The sequence below is a fragment of the Gadus morhua genome, chromosome 9, assembly GCF_902167405.1.
Source record: "Gadus morhua chromosome 9, gadMor3.0, whole genome shotgun sequence".
In the NCBI taxonomy this organism is placed as follows: Eukaryota; Metazoa; Chordata; class Actinopteri; order Gadiformes; family Gadidae; genus Gadus; species Gadus morhua.
In genome coordinates this window covers 12,902,164-12,928,355 of record NC_044056.1, presented here as the reverse complement: position 1 = coordinate 12,928,355, position 26,192 = coordinate 12,902,164, and the positions used below count along the sequence as shown (strand labels likewise).

Here is a 26,192-nt window from a genome sequence, read left to right as displayed (position 1 = left end):
CCTTAATTGCAATTGGTTAAGGTCAAGCAGGGACCAACCCACTTCTGTGAAACTATCCTGAGGGAGAAGTGACTTTCAATATCTTTAACGGAGTTTGTATAACACAAAATGTCAAGGGAACATGGGGGATAAGATATGCAGAATCTTCAATTCGAAGGCTACTTAACTTGCACTTTCTACTTATGAATATTTGTTCATGTATATAGTACGTACATTATTATGTTCATTAGTGTGCATATTATTATTCAATACTTCATGTTACTTACAGTTTTTAGTGTTGTTTCTTCTTTTCAATTTTATTGATCTTGAGCAGAAGACTTGTGAACAATCATTTTCCTTGAGCTTAATAAAGTTTTCATCATTAATAATGCATGCATTTTCATGAATTGGAACAGACACGTGTACTGTCTATTTAAAGGACAAATCCGGTGTAAAATGGATTTGGAAAATGTTTTGTATGATAACGAGTTGGATCGTTCGTTTTGGAGAACAAAAAAAGCAGATAGACGCATTCTTCAGTTGGCTGTTTTTAGCCGATTCTATCAAAACGCTATAAACTTGGAACGATAGGGGCATGTGTTATGGTAAAAACTAAATCGCTATTTTAAACCACTTAAAAGGCTAAAAGTAGCCTGACACTTCTTTGGTAGTAGGCTATAATAATTATTATACCTTCAAACAAATGTCCTGTGATTCACACTACACAACAACATTGGCGTTGTTCCTGCCAACCGCACGGATTCCGTACGGTTTCCGTACGGTTTCCGTGCGGTTTAGCACTTTTACCGCGCAGTTCTAGGGCCAGTTAGTGGCCTTCTTGGCTTTCCATAGAATCCACACACGGTTGGCCAGCATCAAATAAAGATTTTGGGGAGAAAAAAAGATCGTCCTGGCGGCCTTAAACTGACTCAACAGCGCCACCTGCTGTTGTGTAGTGTGAATCACAGGACATTTGTTTGTCACGTGACTTTTGGCACTAATTTTCCGCCTTGCTGATCCGTGCGCAAATGCCTTCCGATCCACGCGCAGCTTTCAGTGTTCCGTGCTCGTAGAATTGTTTTGTGTACTTGAAGGATTTTTTTTTGTACTTTGTGTACAACATACTGTATTTGTTTCTGAAGCAAAATGCATTAGTTTGTGAATGATGATTTGTATTTGCAAACCACACTGAGCGTGTGTGTGAATCATTGTGCGTGAGCAAAACACGTTTTGCGTGTGTGCGGGGTTTTGGCATGATTCTAACTCCATACAAACCGCAGCCGTAACTGAGCTGCGCCAAACCGCACCTTCTCTACTTGGCCGAGGCGTTCTGGGCTGAAGCACACCCACCGGTGGAAACGAGCCAAAAGAGACCTGGAACAGCAGAGAGATACACGTGTAGTGTCCCATTAAGAGGAACAGTACAGAGACACACGTGTACTGTCTCTTTAAAGGGACACTGTGTAATATTTTAAGTAATTTATTGCCTCAAATCAACGTATTCATTCATAAATAAGTCCTCATTGGTGTAAAATTATCTCTGCCAAAAATCTCATTTATCCTCCTGAGCGAAGAATAATTAATATGTAGTAACATAGGATGGGTAAGCTTCATGGAGGCTTCCATGTTCTTCCGGTCTATGGACTGCCGAGAGGGGCAAAAAGCATTACGTGGTACAGGAAATGCAAACGCGTTTTCACTTTGAGCCAGCGTGAATGATGACTGAAATAATTCACTATCTTGCTCGAGGAATAATTACTCATACATCATTAGCTTACACTAATGATTCAATGCAGTTTGAAATAACGAAACTCATCATCACTCAAATGACTCGATGAGGTAGTATTGGATGTCATGACACAGCTTCTTGGCACATACCCACCGTAGATTTGAACAAGCGAGCACTATTAGTTTGAATGCAATATACAATTGTACCACTAGATGGGAGTAATTTTTGCACAATGTCCCTTTAAGACAGGGATGGGGAACTGGCGGCCCGCGGGCATGTGGCCCGCGGCCCGCATGCCCACTCAGCCTGCACATAATTAAAAAAAAATATATAAAAAAAATATATATTATAATAATAATAATTGATCGAGTTACAGAAAACTCGTTCACGAAAGATGAGAAGAATTCATTGAATTCAAAGGCAAACCCATGCGTTTAGTTTGCTTAGAAGCGATATCAGTCATTAAAGATATCCACTTAAGTCGCCACTACAACTACTACAACTGCTTGTTGGGTTTGAGTTCATTGAGTTGTTGCACTTAATGTTGGACCACTGTTTTTCAGTTTTTTGACTTCATTGAATGATGATGTATGTGAGCCCTTTGCACTGATAAAAATACTGACCATTCATGTGGCTGTTTGAGCATGGAAAACATGAAATTAATGTATGTTGGTTCAATTAACATACCGTACATAGGTTACGATTCTGGACGATTTTTTAGGTAGTGGCCATCGCCAAAATGCACCAGAATACAGGAAATCATCTACCAAATTCAAAATTATGTAGCTTCTCTCAGCTCACGTATAGTTGAAGTGTGCAGTCATGTGGCCCTCCGATGGTTATGATAAAAAATGTGGCCCTCTTTATCATGAAAGTTGCCCATCCCTGAGGTAGCATCATCATCACTGCCAGCTGACATCAGACGCCTTGCTAGAGAAAAACAGTTCCAGCCATCACATTAGGTGAGTCTAGAAATGCAGCAAACATGAGGCTTAGTAACACAGCAGTTATAGACTTTTTTTGTCTTTTTTTTCATCTTTAGTTATGTGTTCATAATGGTATGGCCCTCTGAGGACTTTGGAAAAATTGAAATGGCCCTTGATGTGAAAAAGGTTCCCCACCCCTGCTTTAAGAGGAACAGTGCAGAGACACACGTGTACTGTCTCTTTAAGAGACCCGGAACACTACATAGACACATGTGTACTGTCTCTTTAAGAGGAACACTACAGAGAAACACGTGTACTGTCTCTTTAAGGGCCCTGGAACAGAGCAGAGACACTTGTGTACTGTCTCTTTTAGAGACCCGGAAGTGCCCGCTGCTCTACCGGAGCGCAGGTCGCAGGTTCCCGTGACACCCGAGCGGACCGACCAGTCATGACGTTCAGCCTCCGGTTAGCCCGTCTGTTACGCTTGAGGAGCCGCTCGGTCCTGGAGGCTCTTCAGACCCGTCCCTTCTCTGCGCATGTCCGTCCCAGCACTCAGCAGGGGGCGATGGACGAGCTGCTGGCCCGGGTCGTCGCCCCGGTGCCCTCCTACGAGACCCGGGACAAGGTCCCCCCGCCTCCGGAGGCGGACAGCGGGGACTTCATGATGTTCTACCGCCGCCTGGAGCGGGAGCACCGGGGCCGGCTCCTGGAGCGGCTGTCGGGGGGCTTCGGGGTGGACCACCGTCGGGTGGCAGAGCTCTGCGGAAGGCTGGCGGACACGCAGAGCCGCGACCCGGCTACGGTGCTGCAGGCGGAGGACCGGCTCCGGTACGCACTGACGCCCCGTTACCGACAGCTGCTGAACGGCGTCAGCAGAGCCGACGGCGGGGTCAAGTTCCTGGTGGACCTCCGAGCGGACCTGCTGGAGCTCATGGCCTCCAAGAACCACGAAGGGCCCAACATCAGGGTAACGGACTGACTTTACTGCGGGATGTCTGTGGTTCAGACTATGGGCCGCTGATAATATATATTATCAGCTTCTTTGGATACAAGTATTGTCTTACATCATAACAACACCAACTATAGAACAACACCAACGCATGTCCAATAACGCATTCACATGCCTACTGCTTGCTCTATGCACCTTATATAACCAGTATGATATGGTACAGTGATAGATAGTGATAGAGCAGTGATAGGTAGAGTTAGAGCAGTGATAGGTAGTGATAGAGCAGCCTAAAAGGGTGGGCTGGGTATGATGGAGCCCAGCCCACTCTGCTCTGAACTTTCCCACACTTTCTTTCCCTGCTGAGGGGAGTCACTGTTGGTATAAATAGAGCCCCCACACATCGGCCAGAAGTATTATTAATAAAGCCTATGAAGAGCTGCTATCAGAAGTATTCCTGACAGAACTGTCTGAAGTTAGCTACTAACATTTTATATTGGGAGGAGATGCTCCTTAGATCCACGATGGGAAATGCAGGTCACAGCAGCAAATACAGGAAAGAAAGAGAATGAATCAAATGAGAGATGGAAAACTATTTACAAGGGATCTAATTTGCTGGTCCCTAGAGGGTGATGACTGACACACACAATGTGTTGACATCTCATTCAGTACAGAGTGATGCCTCACTCTGATCAGAAACCTTCAGTACAGAGTGACGCCTCACTCTGTCTGGAATGGTGAGGCTGTGTAGACGTGTACCTCTGAGTCGTGGGTCCATCCATCCTTCAGGGCGTGTTGATCTAGATCTTTTTGGACTCTACTCAACATTTATTTAAATGAGTGGCTACCAATCCCCCCCCCCCCCAGTCTAACTCTGCAGTTGGGAGAATTAGGACCAGATTCAGGTGATGCAGAAAGCTGCTGAACAATCTCTCTCTCTCTCTCTCTCTCTCTCTCTCTCTCTCTCTCTCTCTCTCTCTCTCTCTCTCTCTCTCTCTCTCTCTCTCTCTCTCTCTCTCTCTCTCTCAGGACCTTAATGGGACTCTGAAGAGCATGCTGTCTGAGTGGTTCTCTGTGGGCCTCCTTCAGCTTCAGAGGATCACCTGGCAGTCGCCCTGCGAGATCCTTCAGAAGATCAGCCAGTAACTCAGCCCTACCAATCAATCTCCTCCGTTCATGCCCTACGAACTCACCACCACCTAACTCACCTCCACCACCTCCTAACTCACCCCCTCCTAACTCACCCCCACCACCTCCCAACTCACCCCCCCAACCTCCTAACTCACCCTCCTAACCCACCACCTCCTAACTCACCACCACCACCTCCTAACTCACCCCCCTAACCCACCACCTCCTAACTCACCCCCCCAACCTCCTAACTCACCCCCACCACCACCAGTCCTGACTCACCCGCACCACCACCTAACTCACCCCCACCACTTTCTAGTTCAGTTCATCACCGCCTAACTCCCATAAACATCTCGTTGGGCTCATCACCTCCAGACTCTCATTTCATGTAGTTTTTCCATTGAGCTGGTCATTACTGAGGATGAGAACCAGCAGCATTGTCAGTCAGACCCCAGGGCCAGGTGGTCTACAGGAGACCACGGAATAGACAATCAGCCCTTATTAGGTGGAAAGGAAGCGAGTCAAACAGAGTATCACATCTGAGTACCACCCCCACACCCAGGTCCTCACCGAACATGAACACTGAGCCTCTGGTCCGGTAACCCCTCTCAGGTAGACCCCTCTGTGACCCCAGGTATTATCCCTCTCAGGTAGACCCCTCTGTGTCCCCAGGTATTATCCCTCTCAGGTAGACCCCTCTGTGACCCCAGGTATTATCCCTCTCAGGTAGACCCCTCTCAAGTGACCCCCTCTCAGGTAGACCCCCTCTCAAGTAGACCCCTCTCAAGTAGACCCCTCTCAGGTAGACCCCTCTCAGGTAGACCCCCTCTCAGGTAGACCCCCTCTCAGGTGACCCCCTCTCAGGTAGACCCCTCTCAGGTAGACCCCCTCTCAGGTAGACCCCTCTCAGGTGACCCCCTCTCAGGTAGACCCCTCTCAGGGGACACCCTCTCAGGGGACACCCTCCCAGGTGACCCCCTCTCAGGTGACCCCCTCTCAGGTAGACCCCTCTCAGGTGACACCCTCTCAGGTGACCCCCTCCCAGGTGACCACCTCTCAGGTGAACCCCTCTGTGTCCCCAGGTATGAGGCAGTCCACCCGGTGAGAAACTGGACAGACATGAAGCGCAGGGTGGGCCCGTACCGCCGCTGCTACGCCTTCACCCACGCAGCCATGCCCGGGGAGCCTCTGGTGGTGCTGCATGTGGCCCTCACCGAGGACATCTCCGACAACATACAGGTGAGGAGACATCATCACAACATACAGGTGAGGATAGCTAACATACAGGTGAGGAGACAGCACCACAACATACAGGTGAGGATAGCTAACATACAGGTGAGGAGACAGCACCACAACATACAGGTGAGGAGACATCAACACAACATACAGGTGAGAATAGCTAACATACAGGTGAGGAGACATCACAATAACATACAGGTGAGGATAGCTAACATACAGGTGAGGAGACAGCACCACAACATGCATGTGAGGAGACATCAACACAACATACAGGTGAGAATAGCTAACATACAGGTGAGGAGGCATCACAACAACATACAGGTGAGGATAGCTAACATACAGGTGAGGAGACATCACAATAACATTCAGGTGAGGATAGCTAACATACAGGAGAGGAGATATCAAGACAACATGCAGGTGAGGATAACTAACATACAGGTAAGGATAGCTAACATGCAGGTGAGAGGATATCAACACAACATACAGGTGAGGATAGTTAACATACAGGGGAGGAGACGATCACAACAACATACAGGTGAGGATAGCTAACATACAGGAGAGGAGATAACTTTATATAAATTACTTACTAAGAGTTAGCACGGGAACATGTAGCCTTTAGCTTCCTCAGTCCTAACATGGAAAAATGTAGCCTTTAGCTTCCTCAGTGCTAACACGGGAACATGTAGCCTTTAGCTTCCTCAGTGGTAACACGGGAACATGTAGACCTTATCTTCCTCAGTGCTAACACGGTAACATGTAGCCTTTAGCTTCCTCAGTGGTAATACGGGAACATGTAGACCTTATCTTCCTCAGTGCTTACGTGAGAACATGTAGCCTTTAGCTTCCTCAGTGCTAACGTGAGAACATGTAGCCTTTGGCTTCGTCAGTGCTAACGTGGGATCTCGTCTCTTCAGAGCATCGTTCGGGAATTTGCTAATCTGGACGCCAAGGAGGACGTAAACCAGATCAACGCGGCCATCTTCTACTCCATATCCTCCACCCAGGCAGGGCTGCAGGGGGTGGAGCTGGGGAACTACCTCATCAAGAGGGTGGTGCGGGAGCTTCAGGTAGGTGGAGGTGTGGTGGAGGTGTGCTTTAAGGTGCTGCAGGAAAAGAGAGAGCAGAGCAAGATCTGGAAAATAAATCCACAGAAAAAGACGTTTCCGCGGACCTTCACAACAGAACCACCTGCAGCCATAGGGGACACGACCCCTTAGGGGACACGACCCCTTAAGGGACACAAACCCATGGAGGACACGACCCAATGGAGGACGCAACCCCTTAGTGGGCAAGACCCCACGGGGACACGACCCTAAGACAACATAACCATGTTGTGTTGCCCCACAGTAACACAAACACACCATGGTTACCCTACAGTAACACAAACACGCCATGGTTACCCCACAGTAACACAACCACAACAAGGTTACCCCTACAGCTAACCTGAAACGGTAGCGGCAGTGTTAAAGGTCAGCCTGAATGTCAATGCCGTTATTTTAGCATTTCTAAACCCTTATTCCCTGCTGGAGTCCCTCGATGACACGGCCTCTTCTGAAGGACTTTACCCTTCAGAGCGGGAGAATGTCAGACTGTGGTTAAAGATTTACTACCTGCGCAGGAGCTGGTGAACAGACAGGACAATAACGTTAGCCATCGGTCTAGCTCTCTCCGAATTCAACTGCAAAGTTTATCAGGACACGACACCATAAACCCAGATGAGTTATCCTCACAGCAGTTGATCATGATACCAGAAACACAGATGAGAGTAATTCCCACTGCTCTGGTTTGAATGATTACAACCTTTATTTAAACAGCTCAGTGCTGCAAGGACAGATGCAGAATCCCATCTCCTCCCTCCAGAGGCCCCCCTCTCCTCCCTCCAGAGGCCCCCCTCTCCTCCCTCCAGAGCTCCCCCCTCTCCTCCCTCCAGACACCCCCCTCTCCTCCCTCCAGAGGCCCCCCTCTCCTCCCTCCAGAGCTCCCCCCTCTCCTCCCTCCAGACACCCCCCTCTCCTCCCTCCAGAGGCCCCCCTCTCCTCCCTCCAGAGGCCCCCCTCTCCTCCCTCAAGACGCCCCCCTCTCCTCCCTCAAGACGCCCCCCTCTCCTCCCTCAAGACGTCCAGAGGTTCCTCTCAGGATCCAGATAGCTGCAATCTGCTTCGTCTCTATTGTTCTGCTTATTGGCCTCTCGTTCCGCTCATGATTTATTATACTGCATAATGCACAACATATGGAAAACTGGTTATAGAAAGGCCGAGCCAGAGGTGTGATGAATGGATCCTCAGAATATACATTTCTCTTCTACAGCAGCGCATACAGAAGAGGCTGCTTATCAGAGAGAGAGGAGCTCTGTCAGAGAGAGAGGAGCTCTATTGGATGAAGAGGAGCTATCAGAGAGAGAGAGAGATAGAGGGGAGCTCTATCAGAGAGAGAGAGAGGGAGGGATGGGAGCTCTATCAGAGAGAGAGAGAGAGAGGGGAGCTCTATCAGAGAGAGAGAGAGAGGGGAGTTCTATCAGAGAGAGAGAGAGGGGAGCTCTATCAGAGAGAGAGAGAGGGGAGCTCTATCAGAGAGAGAGAGAGAGAGGGGAGCTCTATCAGAGAGAGAGAGAGAGGGGAGCTCTATCAGAGAGGGAGAGATGGGAGCTCTATCAGAGAGATGGGAGCTCTATCAAAGAGAGAGGGGAGCTCTATCAGAGAGAGAGAGAGAGGGGGAGCTCTATCAGAGAGAGAGAGAGGGGAGCTCTATCAGAGAGAGAGAGAGATGGGAGCTCTATCGGAGAGATGGGAGCTCTATCAGAGAGAGAGAGGGAGAGATGGGAGCTCTATCGGAGAGATGGGAGCTCTATCAGAGAGAGAGAGAGGGGAGTTCTATCAGAGAGGAGCTCTTTCAGGATCTGTGTTCCTTCTCTGAAACCTGATGCTCAGACCGGGCGGCGGAGATTCCTCAAAACTTCTAGGAAAATCCTGTTGCTAAGTTCTTTGTCGCTATGCACCAGCTCCCCCAGAACAAGTCAAACCTTTTAATAGGGAAGGAGGGATGGATCTGAGCTGAGATCAGGAGCCAAGGGTCGGGCTGCTCTTTCGCTGATTGGAGCGTACAGATCAGTGGCGAGCTCCGCCCACCCCCCTCCTCCACCAGGGGTGGAGAAGTGTTTGGTGTGATTGTCCCCAGGATTAAAGCGCCCGTTTCCCAGGGCCCTTGGTGTCCCGGCCACAGATTGGAGATGAGGAGCGATGCTCCTGTGATGTGAACCACGGCTCCTCTGATCCATCCTCATGAATTATTCTATTTCCATTCCGCGGCTCGACCGACCGTGCAGCGCGAGAGCAGGACCGATAAAGGCTCTCGCCGAGCCTCCTAAACGCTCTGTCTTCAGGTTCAAACGCTGCGGTGAGGGCTGCCAGCAGGATGAGGGGGAGGAGGAGGAGGGGGGGGGGGGTTGAGGAAGAGGGGGTTGAGGAGGAGGAGGAGGAGGAGGAGGAGGAGGAGGATGAACAGGAACAGAGAGGAGATAACAGCAACACCTCTCTGAAGAGCGAGGGAGCAGCAGGAGCGGATCATAGCAGGGAGCAGCAGGAGGAGGAGCAGACAGATGATAGAAAGAGAAGAAGAGAGGAGACTTCAGCCAGACAACATCTCCATCCCCAAGGCTTGTCTGACAACCTCACTTTAATCTGCAGCTCCTCCTCTTCCTCCTCATCTGTCTACTGCTCCTCTTCCTCTTCATCTGCCTACTGCTCCTCCTCCTCCTCTCGCTAGATCCCTGCCTGTCATCCAAACTGGAACCCTCAGGAAGAGGGTGAGAGGGGGGAGGAGGGGGAGGTTGGTTCTGAGAGGGGGGGAGGAGGGGGAGGATGGTTCTGAGAGAGGGGGAGGAGGGGGAGGTTGGTTCTGAGAGAGGGGGGAGGTTGGTTCTGAGGGGGGGATGTTGTTGGGTTGTAAATTAAGGGAGGAGGGAGGGTATAGTTTCAGAGGTTGGTTCTTAGAGAGGGGAGAGGTTGGGAGGGAGGGAGGGAGGGGAAGGTTACTGATGGTTTCACAGCCAACTGTTTTTGGTAGGGTTAGGTGGGAGGGAGATCCCCTGGCAGAAGAGGGAGGAAATGAAGGCGTGGTCCTCCATCTCCACGCCCTGTCTGTGTTCCTCTCTGAGGGACCCACAGCCTCTGCCCACCCCCCCCCCCCCCCCTTTGGTGAGGAGGGGTGTACCCTTTGGGGGTTGGAGGCTTCAGTTCAATAAGATCCAGCGATGAAGTTTCATGTTGAGTCCAGGTCTGGTCTCAGTCTGTCTGTGGGCCTCCAAGCTCAACACCTGCTCCTGATGTTTCTCTGACCCTGTGAAGGGAGTAGGTCTGCTGGTCAGAGGAGGATTGCGTAATTTGGTCCTCCAGGTTGCGGAGGAACGCGGTACACCTTCTGGGTGACAGGTTGTGTAGAGCTGTTCCCTCACCTCCTCCTCTCTCCCCTCCTGTCTCCCTCTCCTGCAGGCGGAGTTCCCTCACCTCACCTCCTTCTCCAGCCTGTCCCCCATCCCGGGCTTCTCCTCCTGGCTGCAGGGCCTCCTGCTGGGGCTGAGCCGCAGGGAGGCGCGGGGCGGCGGGCCGGACCTCCTGTCGGAGCAGGAGTGGAGGGAGGTGGAGGAGGCCACGGGCCTGGCCCCAGGGGCCCCGGCGGTGGAGGAGCTGCGGCGCCTCCTGGCGGCGGGGGAGTGGCTCCGGTCAGAGCGCCTGGCCCTCCTGCTGGAGCCCGTACTGATGCGTCTGTGCGCCTGGTACCTGTACGGCGAGAAGAGGCGGGGCTACGCCCTCAACCCCGTGGCCAACTTCCACCTGCAGAACGGCGCCACCCTGTGGCGGCTCAACTGGCGGGCGGACACCAGCCCGCGGGGCGTGGCCGGCTCCTGCGGCATCATGGTCAACTACCGCTACTTCCTGGAGGAGACGGCGAGGAACAGCGGCCTCTACCTGCAGGACCGCAGCATCGCCGCCTCGGAGACGGTGATGGGGCTGGTCGCACAGTTCCAGAAAAACAGCAAGCTGTGAGGGGGAGACGGAGAGAGGAGGTGCACGGCATGGGAGGCACAGAGCCTGGGACATGCTTTACACTCTAATGCATAATAATATGTCTAATTATTCTATAATTGATGTATTATTATATCATGCATATTCAGTAGGTCTACAAGCACTGGTCTGTATTGTAAGACGCTCGGAGCAGCGATGAGGACGTTATCCACCGCCAAACGTCCCCCGGACACTTGACAAATATTAGGACGGTGTTTGACCCACTGGTGAACACTGACTTTATGAGGCCATGAATCTGTTTTACGGCTGGGCTCTGCCTGGGAGCCAACAGGCCAGGGCTCACTCGGCCAATCAGAGAGCTTGTTTGCTCATACAAAACGTTGGCTGTGAATAGAAGGATATAAAACGACTAAATAATGAGGGAGGAGTCCGGAGAAGATTCTGAAATAAATTTGACTGATTCCTTCTTCTGCCTCAGTGGTCCAATGATTAAAAAAATCAACCGACGACGTAGGTGTTTCCGTGTCTGGTTCCAGGCTGAATGTTTTACAGCTGACTTATTCTGCTCCAGTGGTCCGCTTGTATTTGTTGCTGTCTGATGCTGCTGGCAGCCCCACTCAGCACTGTGTTCCAACTACACCGTACAGGTGCTGCGCCAACACCCCCTACCCCACACACGCCCTATTGTGGGGAAATAATACATCACAGCAAGCTGACTGTGAAATTACATATCATCTCCCCGAGGAAGCAAAGTTCTCTCCATCCTCCACCGGTTCTGTCTCTCTCCTCCCCCTCCTCCTGTCCCCCTGTTCTTTCTTTCCTTCACACCTCCCCCCTCTCTTCCCCCTCCTCCTCCTCCCTTCTCCTCCCTCCTTCTCCTCTCTCCTTCTCCTCTCTCCTCCTTCCCCTCGTCCCTCTTCCTCTCCTCATTCCCCTCTCTCCCCCTCTCCTCCCCCTCTCTTCTCCCCCAGCGTTCCACGGAGGGGGTTGAATTATACGGTAGATGAAGAACGGCCCACAAAGCATTAAAGCAGAATGTATTTTAAACCATATAATACAAGGCCATCTCAGTGCCTAGTAAATGTGTTGTGAAATCTAATAGTATCTGACCTAAATAAAGATCAACCCTTCTGTAAGCCTGCCTGCGTTGGCCCATTTCCAGAAGTCCACAACACATGGAATGAGCAGAGGCAACAAGAGGAGCAGAGTTTTCTATTAGGAGTCTGAAATCATTCGCCAGGGCTGAAGAAGAATCCTCCAGCGAGGATCCGTCCATAGCCACGGCCACCCTCAGTATGACGCTGGTATGAGGGTTGACCTCTTCATGGAGACGAAGAGGACACCTCGTCATGGAGACGAAGAGAACACCTCTTCATGGAGACGACGAGGACCCCTCTTCATGGAGATGAAGAGTTGGACACCTCTTCATGGAGACAAAGAGGACACCTCTTCATGGAGACGAGGAGGAGACCTCTTCATGGAGTCGAAGAGGAGGCATACACACAAACCCACACTCAAACACACACGTCTTTACAAACATTAGCACTCCAACCGTGTAGTGCTGTGTGTGTGTGTGTGTGGTCTCACTATGGTTCACAGCCGTGCCACATCTGAAGTAATTCTGCATTTAAATTGGGCTTCTGGGTTCCACCCTAAAATCGTCTGCGGTCACGGCAACATGCCCCCTGTAATGACTCCCCCCCCACCCCATCACGCCTCTGTAGTCGGGGGCAACACAGACCCCCACAGGAAGCAGGAAGCACAGCACAGGAAACAATTACACATGAATTAATGAACAAAGAATAAGCTTCATGGCTCAATGTGTCCATTAGGGGCTGCGGCCCTGGGAGCTTAGAGCCTCTGGATGACAGAGGGACATGCTAACAGCGGCTAGCACCAACAGCAGGTGCCGCTAGCAGCGGCTAGCTGTGAGTTAATTGATTACGGACTGATGCACATTAGTCCTGAACACGGCTTGTTTATTCCCTGTTCTAGACTTAAGGAGAATAAGGTCTGAATGAGGCGGACACGCTTCATGCTAATCAATGCTTAAGTACAGCTCAAAGTGATAGACATCCTACATGCTAATCAATGCTAAAGTACAACGCAAAGTGATGCACACTGCATGCTAATCAATGCTTCAGTGATTCAGCTCTGAGGACGTGTGCGTCTCCTCAGTCGACCGCTGCACCAACACTACAGTCCTGAGCTGCAACATCGAGACCACTTGATGAGGGAATGTACATCAGCTGTTAACTACGTCATTATCAGCTGTTAACTACGTCATCATCAGCTGTTAAGTACGTCATCATCAGCCTTTAACTACGTCATACATCAGCCTTTAACTACGTCATACATCAGCTGTACTACGAACCAGGATGATCAAACCAGGGTCCTGTCCACCAATCAGGACGTGTCCAGACGGGGCTGGATTGTAACGTTTTGGTGTTTTGATGTATTGGGATGTAATCACATTCAGAAAACTTTCCAAGGAGAAACAAATGTGTTAAACGCTGTGTTCTTCTTTAATTGGCAAAAGGAATTGCGAGTGTGAATATTAAATTTGCGGCGGCTGGCTAGGCCTCATATTCTCCCTAATCCACGACATTTATCTCATTTACTGCTTCATCTGCCCCCTCCACTAGCGCTTTGACTCAGTAAATACATGATTTAACACACTGCTCGCTTCAAAAACATGTCTCCAATTCACTGGGGTCGCTGCCGACTCTGAAAGCGATTATATTTCATCACATCTTGACGGCTTTCAAATCAAATGCAACAAAACAAATGAGTTTGTCCTCACAAAGATAGTTTTTAATTAGCATTGTGGAAGAGGGGTTGATTGTTGCAAGGCAGGCGAGCCACTTAAATCCACTTGAATGATATATACTGCATGTTAAAGGTGGCAGCTCTTGCGAACACATTTAATGGGCACTAAACCACGAATATGAACACATTTGGTGTAGAAAACAGGAACAAACAAAGCTGTTGGGGAGGATGCTCCCACAGCACTTTAACAATTGATCCAGAGAGCATTGAAACATTTCTATAACTAAAGTCACCTTCAAGCCCAAACACAGCTCATCAGTCAGCCTCCGTCTGAAAGTAGAGCAGCCTCAGCCTTTACTACACTAACCTTTAATATACTATCCTTTACTACTCTAACCTATAATACACTAACCTCTACTTCACTAACCTCTACTACACTAACCTTTACTGTACTAACCTTTGCTACACTAACCTCTACTACACTAACCTCTACTACACTACCCTTTACTACACTAACCTTTACTACACTAACCTATATACATTAACCTCTACTACACTAACCTATAATACACTAACCTCTACTACACTAACCTCTACTACACTAGCCTCTACTACACTAAACTTTACTACACTAACCTCTACTACACCAACCTTTACTACACTAACCTCTACTACATTAACCTTAACTACACTGACATCTACTACACTAACCTCAACTACACTAACCCTTACTGCACTAACCTTTACTACACTAACCTATAATACGCTAACCTCTACTACACTAACCTTTACTACACTCACCTTTACTACACTAACCTTTACTAAACTAAGCTGTAATGCATCCTCAGGCCCATAGGCAGGCGGTGTCTGATCACTCATTAATATTGCAAAGATCTTTTAGTAAAGTGGAGAGTTGCCATCACTTAAACAGCCTCTTTATACAGAGTTAGTTACCTTCAAGTTTTATGAAACCATTCCACTACATCTAGAACTACTATAGTCCATGCAGGCCCAGACTTTCGGGATTTGTAGTTCATGTATCGGACATTTTGACCAATAACTGCAAATCTCAGGCAAACTCCAGCCTCATTCAAAGAGCTTATAATAATACTAATAATAAAAATTGATTTTATATAGCGCCTTTCAGGATACTCAAGGTCGCTTCACAAGAGTGGGAGGTGAGGGTGTATGTTTAGGCAAGTGACTGAGAGTGCAAAATGCGCAAGGCGCTGGGTGGGGTTGTGAGTTAGAGGCCATAGGCCTCAGAGAAAAGGTGTGCATTCGTGTACTTTTTGAGAGTCTCCACGGAAGGGGCACAGCGGATGTGGGGGGGGAGCTGATTCCACAGAGTGGGGGCGGACCACTATCCCCAAAGGTCTTGAGTCTCGTGCGGGGAATTGCCATCTGGTCACTGAGGACCTGAGGGACTGCAGGGGGGTGTAGGGGTGGAGGAGGTCAGAGCGGTAACGGGGGGGGCCATAGCGTGAAGGGACTTGTGTGTGATTAATAGAATTTTGAATTGAATGCAGAACTTGACTGGTAACCAGTGGAGCTGCATCAGGATGGGGGTGATGTGCTGCCAGGGCTTAATGCCAGTTAAGAGCCAGGCAGCTGAGTTCTGCACACATTGCAGTCTGTCCAGGGTTTTAGAGGGGAGACCAGTGAGGATGGCGTTGCAGTAGTCCAGGCGGGTAGAAATGAATCAGGTGGGTCGCTAGGGTGGAAGACAACAGGGATGCGCACCTGTTTGGTTTTCCGGAATGTGATGGTTAGTTTACTGGGCTGACTGGGTAGGGGCCCAGGAACAGAGAATGAGATAGCAAGATGGTCAGATGTAGCCAGGTCATCACACTGGAGCTGACAGGGGGTGATTCCAGTGGAGCACAAAAGGTCAAGGGTGTGCACTTTGGTATGAGTTGGACCAAACACACGTTGGGCAATACCAAAACAGTCCAACAGTGACATAAAATCAGAAGCAAAGGGGCAGTTAGCTGGGTCCACATGGATGTTCAAGTCACCCAACAGAATGGTAGATGGGTACAAAGGGCAGATGGTGGCGAGCAACCCAGAAAGCCTTGACAAGACAATTAGATCAGTGAATGACAGCTAGCCCACCACCACAGCCAAGGCTACAGGGTTTTTGAATGTACACATAGTCTTGGGGAGTGGCTTGGTTGAGGGTTACAAAGTCCTGCTGGCTCTGTCATGTCTCTGTCAGACATAGGAAGTCAAGCTTTTTACACAAAATAATATCATAAATGAGTAGGGCTTTGTTATTTAGTAAGCGAGTGTTCAGTAACATGAACCTGGCAGCCCTGTTAGTGGAAGCTACAACAGGGGTCATTGGGGACTGCGTCCCCCAGAGCAGGGGACGCAGGTTGACGGCCCGTAGGCGTGGTTTGTTTTGATGACGTTGCCACAGCTGGAGTAGTATCCATGTAAACAAACTTATGTCGGGCAGCCCTATGCATGTAGCGGGGGCGACAAAGAAGGCTGAGAGCCTGCTAGTGTGCCTGCTAGCGTGGCGGCTAACTACACAGAGGAAAAAGCCACAGCAGACTACCATGAAAGAGGCAGTCCGGGTAAACCAGTTCCAACACTGTTGATCTGTGTTAGGCAGGGGTGTCCGCGTCCCAAACACTCTTATGCATTATAATAAGAGTGATCAAATTCGTACTACGGTGATTTAGAAGTCACTGTGACGGCAACCTGTAGACCCGCAATTCAAAAATAGGAAGGCAAGTTTCGATTTTGAAATTAGGTGAGTTTGGAAAGCTAAGAAGCGGCGACATTCACACCAGGGTCCTCTCAGCCGTCCTGGGCAAGCTTGTACTGAGGCTAGCGCTGCCTGTGTGAACTAACCCAGAGACCCAGCTCTCTCCTCGGAGGAGGAGGAGGAGAGTGTTGAGGCACGGTGTACAGGCCCGGCTCTCTCCTCGGAGGAGGAGGAGAGTGTTGAGGCACGGTGTACAGACCCGGCTCTCTCCTCCTCTGAGGAGGAGGTGGAGGTCGAGAAGAGTGTGGAGGCACGGTGTACAGACCCAGCTCTCTCCTCCTCTGAGGAGGAGGAGAGTGTGGAGGCACGGTGTACAGACCCAGCTCTCTCCTCCTCGGAGGAGGAATAGGAGGAGGAGAGTGTTGAGGCACGGTGTGATTCAGTGGTTCCCGTTCTCCTCCTGCAGACAGACGCCTACAGACGCTTCCAGCATTCAAGATTAGAAATGTTCAACAAAAAAAAAAGATTACAATGGCTCCATTGTGTGAAGGACAATAGCAGTCTGTGATCAAAGTCTCTCTTGGCTCAGAGGAACATCTGCCACTGATCTCTTTTGTCTGAATGACTCCGTTCTGCCAATGTAGCAGCAGAGCGTTCTGCCTGAGCACGCCGCCGGTGCAGCAGGAGCACCTTGGTCACGCCGTAAGACTTATTTATTGTGGAGATCCACCGTTAGTTCTCCTCAGCTGCAACGGCACGCACAACGACGCCACGCACAACGATTCCACTATAACAGATGGCTTAAGGGCCGTCGGTGACACTAACACTGAACGCCTTCTGCAGGTTCAGTGAAGTCCTGTCTACAAGGACTTAGTCAGGAGAGACCTCACCAGACCTGCACCGGCCTACTGTATGTGGTGGTGAGACCTGAGGGACTGGAGCCTCTGACCTACTGAGGGGACCGGAGCCTCTGACCTACTGAGGGGACCGGAGCCTCTGACCTACTGAGGGGACCGGAGCCTCTGACCTACTGAGGGGACCGGAGCCTCTGACCTACTGAGGGGACCGGAGCCTCTGACCTACTGAGGGGACCGGAGCCTCTGACCTACTGAGGGGACCGGAGCCTCTGACCTACTGAGGGGACCGGAGCCTCTGACCTACTGAGGGGACCGGAGCCTCTGACCTACTGAGGGGACCGGAGCCTCTGACCTGCTGTATATGAGTCTGGGTTGAGATGGAGTCCTTGGGCTCACACACACACACACACACACAAGACAGATAACACACACACCCCCTGGACTCACCGCCTACTGGACTCCCTCCCCCTCCCCGTCCCTCGTTGCAGTACAGTAGTATGCCGGGAGTGATGTGATGCGCCCAGGGCCGACGGACTGCGGGGACGAAGGGGACAGTTGTGGGGGGGCCCAAGGCAGAGGGGGGGCCCATGAAAAAAAATTAAAAAAATTAGTATTTATCGGCGACGTCGATAAATAATTGGGGTATTGACTTTTTTTTTCCCTCGTCACCCTCTTGTTTAGCTTTTTTAAACTTTTCTTATCTAACGTGGGCCGCATGGTTCTTGTTTAACAAGCGCCTGACAGTCTCTCTGTCCTGTCCCCCCACACTGTCTTTTATGTTTCTTGGACGGAATGTAACTGGTAATTTCGTCGCTCTGTAACATGTGCAATGACAATAAAGTACTATCTATCTATATGAGGATGTGTGGATGTGGTGGTAGGAGAGCAGGCTCCTTGCTGCTCTGTTCTGTCTCCATGTTTCAGCCGCTCTCCAGACCCAGTCGCCCCTTCGCTGGCTGAACCCCTGCTGGTTTCAGACCACAGCCTCCCGAACCACAGCGTGTGAGGGACGTGTGTGGTGTTGTGAGAGGAGAGGAAACAAAACGGATGCAGCAGAGCCTCTCCCTCTCTCTTGCACAACAATTAGAGGATTACGGGGTTCTGGTTGTCAACACACTGCTGGCAAAAGGCTCCCATCCTATCTCTGTCATCAGCCTGGAAACATGAAGCCCGCTGCCCAGAATAACTCTGCTAAACCACGGGCTGGGGCATGCTGGGAGCTGCACTCAATTTGTGGATTCACGTTTGTGTGTCCTTGTGGTGTGTTTTGAGCACATGTGTATTGTATCCATGTGTGTCTGTGTGCCTGCAGTGTGCACATGTGTTATGAACGCACGTGGTTTGAGCGCAGCTGTATGTGTTGTCTGTCTGTTGTGTACACGTGTGTGTGTGTGTGTGTGTGTGTGTGTGTGTGTGTGTGTGTGTGTGTGTGTGTGTGTGTGTGTGTGTGTGTGTGTGTGTGTGTGTGTGTGTGTGTGTGTGTGTGTGTGTGTGTGTGTGTGGTTTCTTTCTTCAGCTCTAGAGGACAGCATGTTGACAGAATGTTTTCTCAGGAAAATAAATGAGAAGTGATCGTTGTCTAGTGAAGGTTTCACCTCTGCAGCACGTCCCCATTTTCAAGCGCTCCAAACCAGAACTCAAACCGGTTTACAACCAATTATAAAGTGACCTGTGTGGGCCGGTCAGCCGGGTTTAAACGGAGAGTGGACCTCTCTGAAGGTCAGAGCGTGTTGAGACGGAGACGTCCCCATGCTGTCAGAGATGAACCCCACTCAGGATGGAGCTGGTTAATGAAGCCCCTCTGACCACCGGCCACGCTGGTCTGTAGAAGGCAGAGCCTCAGAAGGCCTTGAGGACCATCAATTAAACAGCATCATCTGAAGAAGAAAGAGAATTACAATGTATATTTGATTTAAAGGAGGGGGACAGACGGACCACCGGAGGAGGAGGACAGACAGACAGACGCTCGTAGGACGGAGATAAGGAGGAACGACCAGAGGAATGGAAGAATAACCACTTCAGTACATGGCTGTACTGCTCTGTTCAACCGGTCATACCCTACAGAAGAGGGCCCTCCCAACACACACACACACACACACACACACACACACACACACACACACACACACTGGGTCAGGGTTGATTCAGGGTTAGATTAAGACTAGTGTTAGTCTTACGTTTACACATTCATTTTTCTAAGGCCATGCGTCTTCAACTCCGTAACAAGAACAAACGTTGCGCGTTAAGACGGGATGTGTGGGTCTGATCAGCGCAGAGGGCCTGAGGGCATGAGCACGCTGTCTCCTTCAAAGAGCTTCTCCTCCTCCCCCCGGGTAGGAAACAGCTGGAGGCCGTCAGCCGCTGGCAGACTGGCAGCACGGATATTAGACTATTATTATGCATTATCATTCAGATACAAACGCTGTAAACTCTGCACGCTATTAACCCCTACCTCTGTTGTTACCCCCTACCTCTCTGTTGCTACCCCTAACTCTCTGTTGTTTCCCCGAGGTGCTGAACTCCCTCCTGAACTCCTCCTCCCCGAGGAGCTGAACTCTCTCCTGAACTCCCTCCTCCCCGAGGAGCTGAACTCCTCCGGGTGGTCGCTCCTCTGGTTCCCGCTGATCGGTCCTCTGTTCTTTGCTGGAGGACACGTGTGATGATGGATAAGAGAGGACCAGCGTGTCCTCATCACTGATCCCGGTCTGTCACCCCGGGCGGGTCACGGCGGTTCAGGGCTGTTCAGGGCGGTTCAGGGCGGTTCTTACCTCCTGACACAGAGAGAGAGGCTGCTCATTAGCTCTCATTAATGACCTATTTTAATCTGGGTTTAATGAAATATCTGGGCGGGATGATGAGGCTAAACGGCTGAGTATAAAGGATCATTATTATGGGATGGAGGCGGTGACTCTGGGGAAGAAGACAATAAGAGGTTTAATTCACACTGATGGTTTTTGGTTTATATTTGAATTAAAGCTTGAAGTCAAGGAGAGTCCAGCTCCAGGCAGCTTTATTTTAGACGTCAGAAACACACAAACTGAAAGAATTTCCTCTATCAGACTGGGATTGACACGTTCTCTAATCCAATCATAATGGTTAATAGAATAAGACCCTCCTTCATTCGCTTAATTAATTAAGTAGACTTTAGGTTCACTTACTCAGCGGATTTTAGATAACTGATGAATATCTTTTAATGTTCTACAATATTTTGTTAAAATGTAAAAATGTATTCGGGCAATGCCTACCGAATCTGTTCAAAATTATTTGACACCAATGTCAATAAAAGCTCTGGCGGGCAATTTATTCTAGAAGCATCTGTCATATTCTGACATTCTCTTTACATCCGGAAAATCAATTATTAAAGTAAACGCTAGATGACAAAAAATTAATAATCCGGTGCCTGTCTGTCTATCTGCCTATCTGTCTGACTGTCTGCCTGTCTGTCTGACTGTCTGCCTGTCTATCTGTCTGTCTACCGTGCACTCACTGCGCATGAGAGGAGTTTTCCACACGCAGACTAATGCTAGCGAGCTAGTCAAGTTTTTGGGGCATGGCTTTGAGGTGGGCCTGAATGAACCAAACACATCTAAACAAATCTACACACACACATACCCACACACGGACACAGAGATACACACACACACACACACACACACACACACACACACACACACACACACACACACACACACACACACACACACACACACACACACACACACACACACACACACACACAAACACACACACACACACTTCTCTCAGCAGGTTTCCAGATTCCATTAGTAGCAGAAGAAGAAAAAAACGTTTTCACAGCCGGACAAACCAAAGCATTTGTTCTTCTTTCAGTAACGCCTTTATTAAATTAGTGCAAAAGACAGACATGTCATTTTCTTCCCATATTCGGGTCGACCACAGAAACCCACTCTCTGTTTCCTCAGAGCACCAGAGAAACAGCAACACGATCACAACAAAGGCGTCCATTTCATGTCCTGTACAGTGTCCTGTGACTCAACATGGAGGCTGACAAGTGGGGTGAAAGGTCAAAGGTTAGAAAACCAGAACTCCAGGCTGTGTAGGAACTGGCTCACTTGGGCCCGACATCGTGCACTACTTAATACCCACAAATAAGTGCAAACCTGATGCACATTTCAGCACTATCTCCCATGATGCATAGCGCTTTCATACCCCGTAATGCGGCGGTCACAGCCTGTGTTCCTACCACAGAGCCTGGCTTCTGGAGCTCATGAGGGTGTGGATCCCCGTACCCCTGTACAGTGAGCAGTTTTCCCTGTACAGTGTCCACCGTACAGGGAGAACCCACCCTCAGCCAATTCCAACACAGCCCAGGACCGAGGCGCCAAGATTCACATATTCTGAAGGGACGCACATTCAAAAGAGTTAACACATCGACAGCATTAGAAAACACTGCACTAGGATCCACAAACTCCCTGCAAAACAAACAAGGCCCGATAGTCTTCTCTTTACTTTACTTTTTACTTTTTATATATTTATTCAGAAGGCTGGATCCTGCAATCAAAGTACATAAATTAATCCATACAGTATCTCTTTAAAATGGTCAAAAATAAAATATTTATTCAATGTCGTTTTCTTTTGGGTTCACGTCATAACTATAAAGATACGGTTTAATCCACTCCATGACAACTCAAAAACAGAAGTAAAGTAAGAGAAGCAAACAAGTTTACAGAAATCTTTTTTTATCTTTTCTGAGATTCAAGAGACCGCTAAAGACCACAAGAGACCTGGAGCCCAGCAGAGACCTGGGGACCACTAGAGACCACTAGAGACCGCTAGAGACCGCTAGAGACCACCAGAGACCACTAGAGACAACCAGAGACCACCAGAGACCCCTAGAGACCCCTAAAGACCACCAGAGACCACTAGAGACCACTAGAGACCACCAGAGACCACCAGAGACCACTAGAGACCACTAGAGACCGCTTGAGACCTGGAGACCACTAGAGACCACTAGAGACCGCTAGAGACCGCTTGAGACCTGGAGACCACTAGAGACCCCTAGAGACCGCTTGAGACCTAGAGACCACTAGAGACCACTAGAGACCGCTAGAGACCGCTTGAGACCTGGAGACCACTAGAGACCACTAGAGACCGCTTGAGACCTGGAGACCACTAGAGACCACTAGAGACCAAAAGAGACCTGGAGACCAATAGAGACCACTAGAGACCATTAGAGACCACTAGAGACCACTAGAGACCCCCCTAGAGAACTAGAGACTACTAGAGACCACTAGAGACCTGGAGACCACTAGAGACCCCCTATGTTCTGATCTCCTGTAGAGTCCTGCTGGTGCCCCCCAGACATCCAGATCCCACAGCTCCTCCCCCCCCCCCCCCCCCCAACGAGGAGGGGGGAGGGTGGAGGGGGATGAAGGAACCTACATCACCTAATGCTGGGGGGGGGGGGGGGGGGGGGGGGGGGGGTTGTGGATCAGGATTCAGCTCTCCTTCTCCTGCTCCTGTAAACCTAGTTCCTGGGGGGGGGGGGCTCCTTTAAGCCTGGTTCCTGGGAGCGGGGGTGGGGGGGGGGGGGGCAGCTTGGCAGAAGAAGAGATGGAGAATCTACAGACCTGCAGCGGAGGAGAGAGAGAGAGAGAGAGAGAGAGAGAGAGAGAGAGAGAGAGAGGCAGAGAGAGAAAGAGAGGACGTCAGAAGGTTACCTCTGAGACTGATCGATGGGGATCAATCACAGCGAACAAGTGAAAGGTGACGACCAGGACGCTCACTCTAGACGGAGTAACAATGTACAATTCTCTGCTCTTTCCTACATTATCAATTGTTAATGTCATGTTGATAAAAAATGTATGTTAACGGGTCTCTGTTGAATTGTCTCACCCCCCACAACATTTAGGCATTAGTTAATTGCATAAGTCTTTGCATGCAAAATGGTTGAACAAGTTGTTATATATGTCAAGCATATTTCTATACATTTCCATTGGACTATTTTCAAAATCTGTCCTGAATTGGTAAATTGCTCCCAGGTGAATCTTGACTTTCTCTAATGAAGGGATATGTGAGAAGCGTTGGATCAACCAACGATCAACCAGTTTACTGAAATAGCTCAAAGGTGCATCTCATGAACTTTCAACTGGCAAGTATATATTTATAGCACAACACAATGTTAGAATGTCTGACAATAGAAGGACAATGAATTGGATGGGGTTAAAGTCAGAGACGAAGAAGAAGAGGAAGAGGAGTGAGGCTGCTTGGCGGAGGAGTTGGGAAGCAAAAAAGAGGAAGAGGCAGGAGAGGCCAAGGACATATGAGCGTTCCTAATTAGATAAGAGACACACTTGTAGACCACATTCTCAATCATGGGCTTACAATGGCCAAGGCTGGTCGAAGTGTGCAGCCAATTGTTGTAAGAACAACTGTGTCCTCAATCATTCCGATTTTTTTGTCAACAGAACAGGTATGTAATCTAACAACAAGCACTCTACTGCATAATTTCTGTAATGCTTCCGAGAATATTACAGTATTCCGCTTGCATTTTACAATAGACAGTAAGTATACTTTACACAGTGACATTTTATCTTAGAAAATGTTGTGTTTTGCATCACTATATTTTTTCCACATAGGACTGCAAGACAACTCCACAGGGGTGGCTGGGCTCCTTTCCACACCTGAACAGGAGGAGGCTTTTTGCACCATGGTTGTAGAAAACACTGCCATAAGACTAAGGGAAAGAGTGCCATTTTAGAGGACAACAATATCTTTTAAAACATCCTAACAGACAGCATCTCAACCATTTACAGGGTGCGGAAAAGACACCAAATTAAAGTAATATGAAGCAGCTCTACAATGTTCCATTTGAAAGAAATGGTGAAAGAGTGAAGGAGCTGCGCTACCAGCATGTACAGGTAAAGCATGTATGAGCATGCAGTAACTGTACCTCACAGTAAACAGTAACATCGTATGGTGATATACAGTACAGTAAGTACAGTCCTTTACACATTTTCTATGGATTTAGAAAATAAGATGCAATATGTGCTGTATACGTTTGATATAACTGTATCTCGTCCAAAATGAAAATGCATGTAATTCATAAAACTCATTTTGTGTCTTCTGGATATAATGTATAATGGAACGGCAAGTGAACTACCGCACCACTTCATCTACATAGATGAGGCTGGCTTCAACCTAATGAAACACTGAAGGCATGGTTGAAATATCTTCGGCCACAGAGGTACAGTTGATGTGCCAGGCCAATGGGGCAGGAACATAAGTATAGGTGCAGCTATCTCTCAGAATGGTGTGCTAACTCATATGCCAGTTATTGGGCCATATAATATAGAGCGTCTTGTCACCTTTTCAATCTCCCACATACAATTTCTAAGTGTGTTACTTTTGTAAATTACAATAATTGTCTTCAATTCTTTAGCCATAGAACATCACTTCAGAGTACACTATCATTTTGAAAACATGACTATGCAATTTGACTGTCTTATCCGTACACAAAATGACCGAAGGAATTGTCATTCTGATGGCCCTGACATGTTCATTCACACAGATATTTACTTTTCAGAGATGAACTAAGGATTTGAGCAAGAGACTGGCTTTTGCAGATAATCCATGGTGTTTTGCTTTTTGTAGAAATTGTTTTTTTAAATGTCGAGGATGATTCGAGAAATGTACCAAAGCGACTGAGAAAAACTGTAAAATATAGATATAGGAAATACAAGCTGAGCACTTCACCCAACGAGCGCGCGTGTGTGTGCGTGCGTGCGTGCGTGCGTGCGTGCGTGCGTGCGTGCGTGCGTGCGTGCGTGCGGTGAGGGGATCAGACCCTTGGGCGGAGAAGTCAGTACTCTGGACATGGAAACACAAAACTTACTGCAATCAATTCACCACTGCAGCCCCCACACAAAAACGCACGCACACACACACACACACACACACACATACACAAACACACACACACACACACACACACACAACCCAGAGAGGAACAGCTAGAGATATAGTAGGTGGAGAGTGGATGAGAGAGGTTAAAGAGAGGAGAGAGCATTAGACGGCGAGAGGAGGAGGGGAGAGAGAGAGATGGGTAGGGTGGCGTAAACTCTAATCTAATAAAGGTTTGTGTTCATAAGGATTATTGTGAGCGTATATTCATTGTGTGGTTGTTTAGTGAACAGAGAGCTGGGAGCCGTTGGAGAGCGACAGCGTGGGCTGAGAACCAAAGCGCTGAACAGATCAAAGCACCGCTCTCTGTAGCCCTCTCTGCTCTCATGGAAACCGAGCGGAGGAAGGCTCAGTTTAGCCTCCGCTTGAAGAGCGTGGGGGGGGGGGGGGGGGGGGGGGGGTACTCAACAGGAGCTAAACGGATGAAACCTCCTCCCAGACCCCGAGAGGACCCCCTCTACCCTGAAGGTCTGCAGGTTTGGTCTGAAAGCCTGGACCCACAGTGGACCACAGAAACCTGCTGAGAACTACAAGTATCACAGCTAGAACTACAAGTACAACAGCTAGAGCTACAAGTATCACAACTATAACTATAAGTACAACAACAGCTAGAGCTTCAAGTACCACAGCTAGAACTACAAAGATCACAGCTAGAACAACAAGTACAACAGCTAGAGCTACAAGTACCACAGCTAAAACTACAAAGATAACAGCTAGAGCTACAAGTACCACAGCTAGAACAACAAGTACCACCGCTAGAGCTACAAGAACCACAGCTAGAACTACAAGTACCACAGCCAGAACTACAAGTACCACAGCTAGAACTACAAAGACCACAGAAAAACTGTTAACTATAGCAATAGGTAATACAAGCTGAGCACTTCCCCCAGAGGATGAGTGTCTGTCAGCCATGAAAGCCCCCATAGGAGGGAATACACACA

At 49.1% G+C, this 26,192-nt stretch overlaps 2 protein-coding genes across 2 annotated transcripts in view; one reads left to right on the top strand and one right to left on the bottom strand.

Annotated features, from left to right (window-relative positions):
* Positions 1-2,997: 2,997 nt before the first annotated feature.
* On the top strand, positions 2,998-11,477 carry mlycd (malonyl-CoA decarboxylase). Its single transcript, XM_030367294.1, has 5 exons — positions 2,998-3,601; positions 4,610-4,722; positions 5,791-5,947; positions 6,862-7,014; positions 10,435-11,477. Exons 1-5 carry the CDS (start codon positions 3,083-3,085, stop codon positions 10,987-10,989), a joined length of 1,497 nt encoding a protein of 498 aa, XP_030223154.1. The 5' UTR covers positions 2,998-3,082; the 3' UTR covers positions 10,990-11,477.
* Positions 11,478-22,835: 11,358 nt separating this feature from the next.
* The window catches only part of cdh13 (cadherin 13, H-cadherin (heart)), an 89,732-nt gene continuing 86,375 nt past the window's right edge, over positions 22,836-26,192 (bottom strand). Inside the window, exon 15 of the mRNA XM_030367290.1 lies at positions 22,836-22,919. Within this exon, the coding sequence (XP_030223150.1) occupies positions 22,912-22,919 (8 nt within the window). The 3' untranslated portion in view covers positions 22,836-22,911. The remainder of the gene's footprint in view (positions 22,920-26,192) is intronic.

Excerpts from the sequence above, each read along its gene's own strand:
- mlycd (XM_030367294.1), top strand. The coding sequence starts at position 3,083 with ATGACGTTCAGCCTCCGGTTAGCCCGTCTGTTACGCTTGAGGAGCCGC. Across the intron at positions 5,948-6,861 it reads ACATCTCCGACAACATACAG|AGCATCGTTCGGGAATTTGC; the intron begins GTGAGGAGACAT and ends TCGTCTCTTCAG. Across the intron at positions 7,015-10,434 it reads GGGTGGTGCGGGAGCTTCAG|GCGGAGTTCCCTCACCTCAC; the intron begins GTAGGTGGAGGT and ends CCTCTCCTGCAG.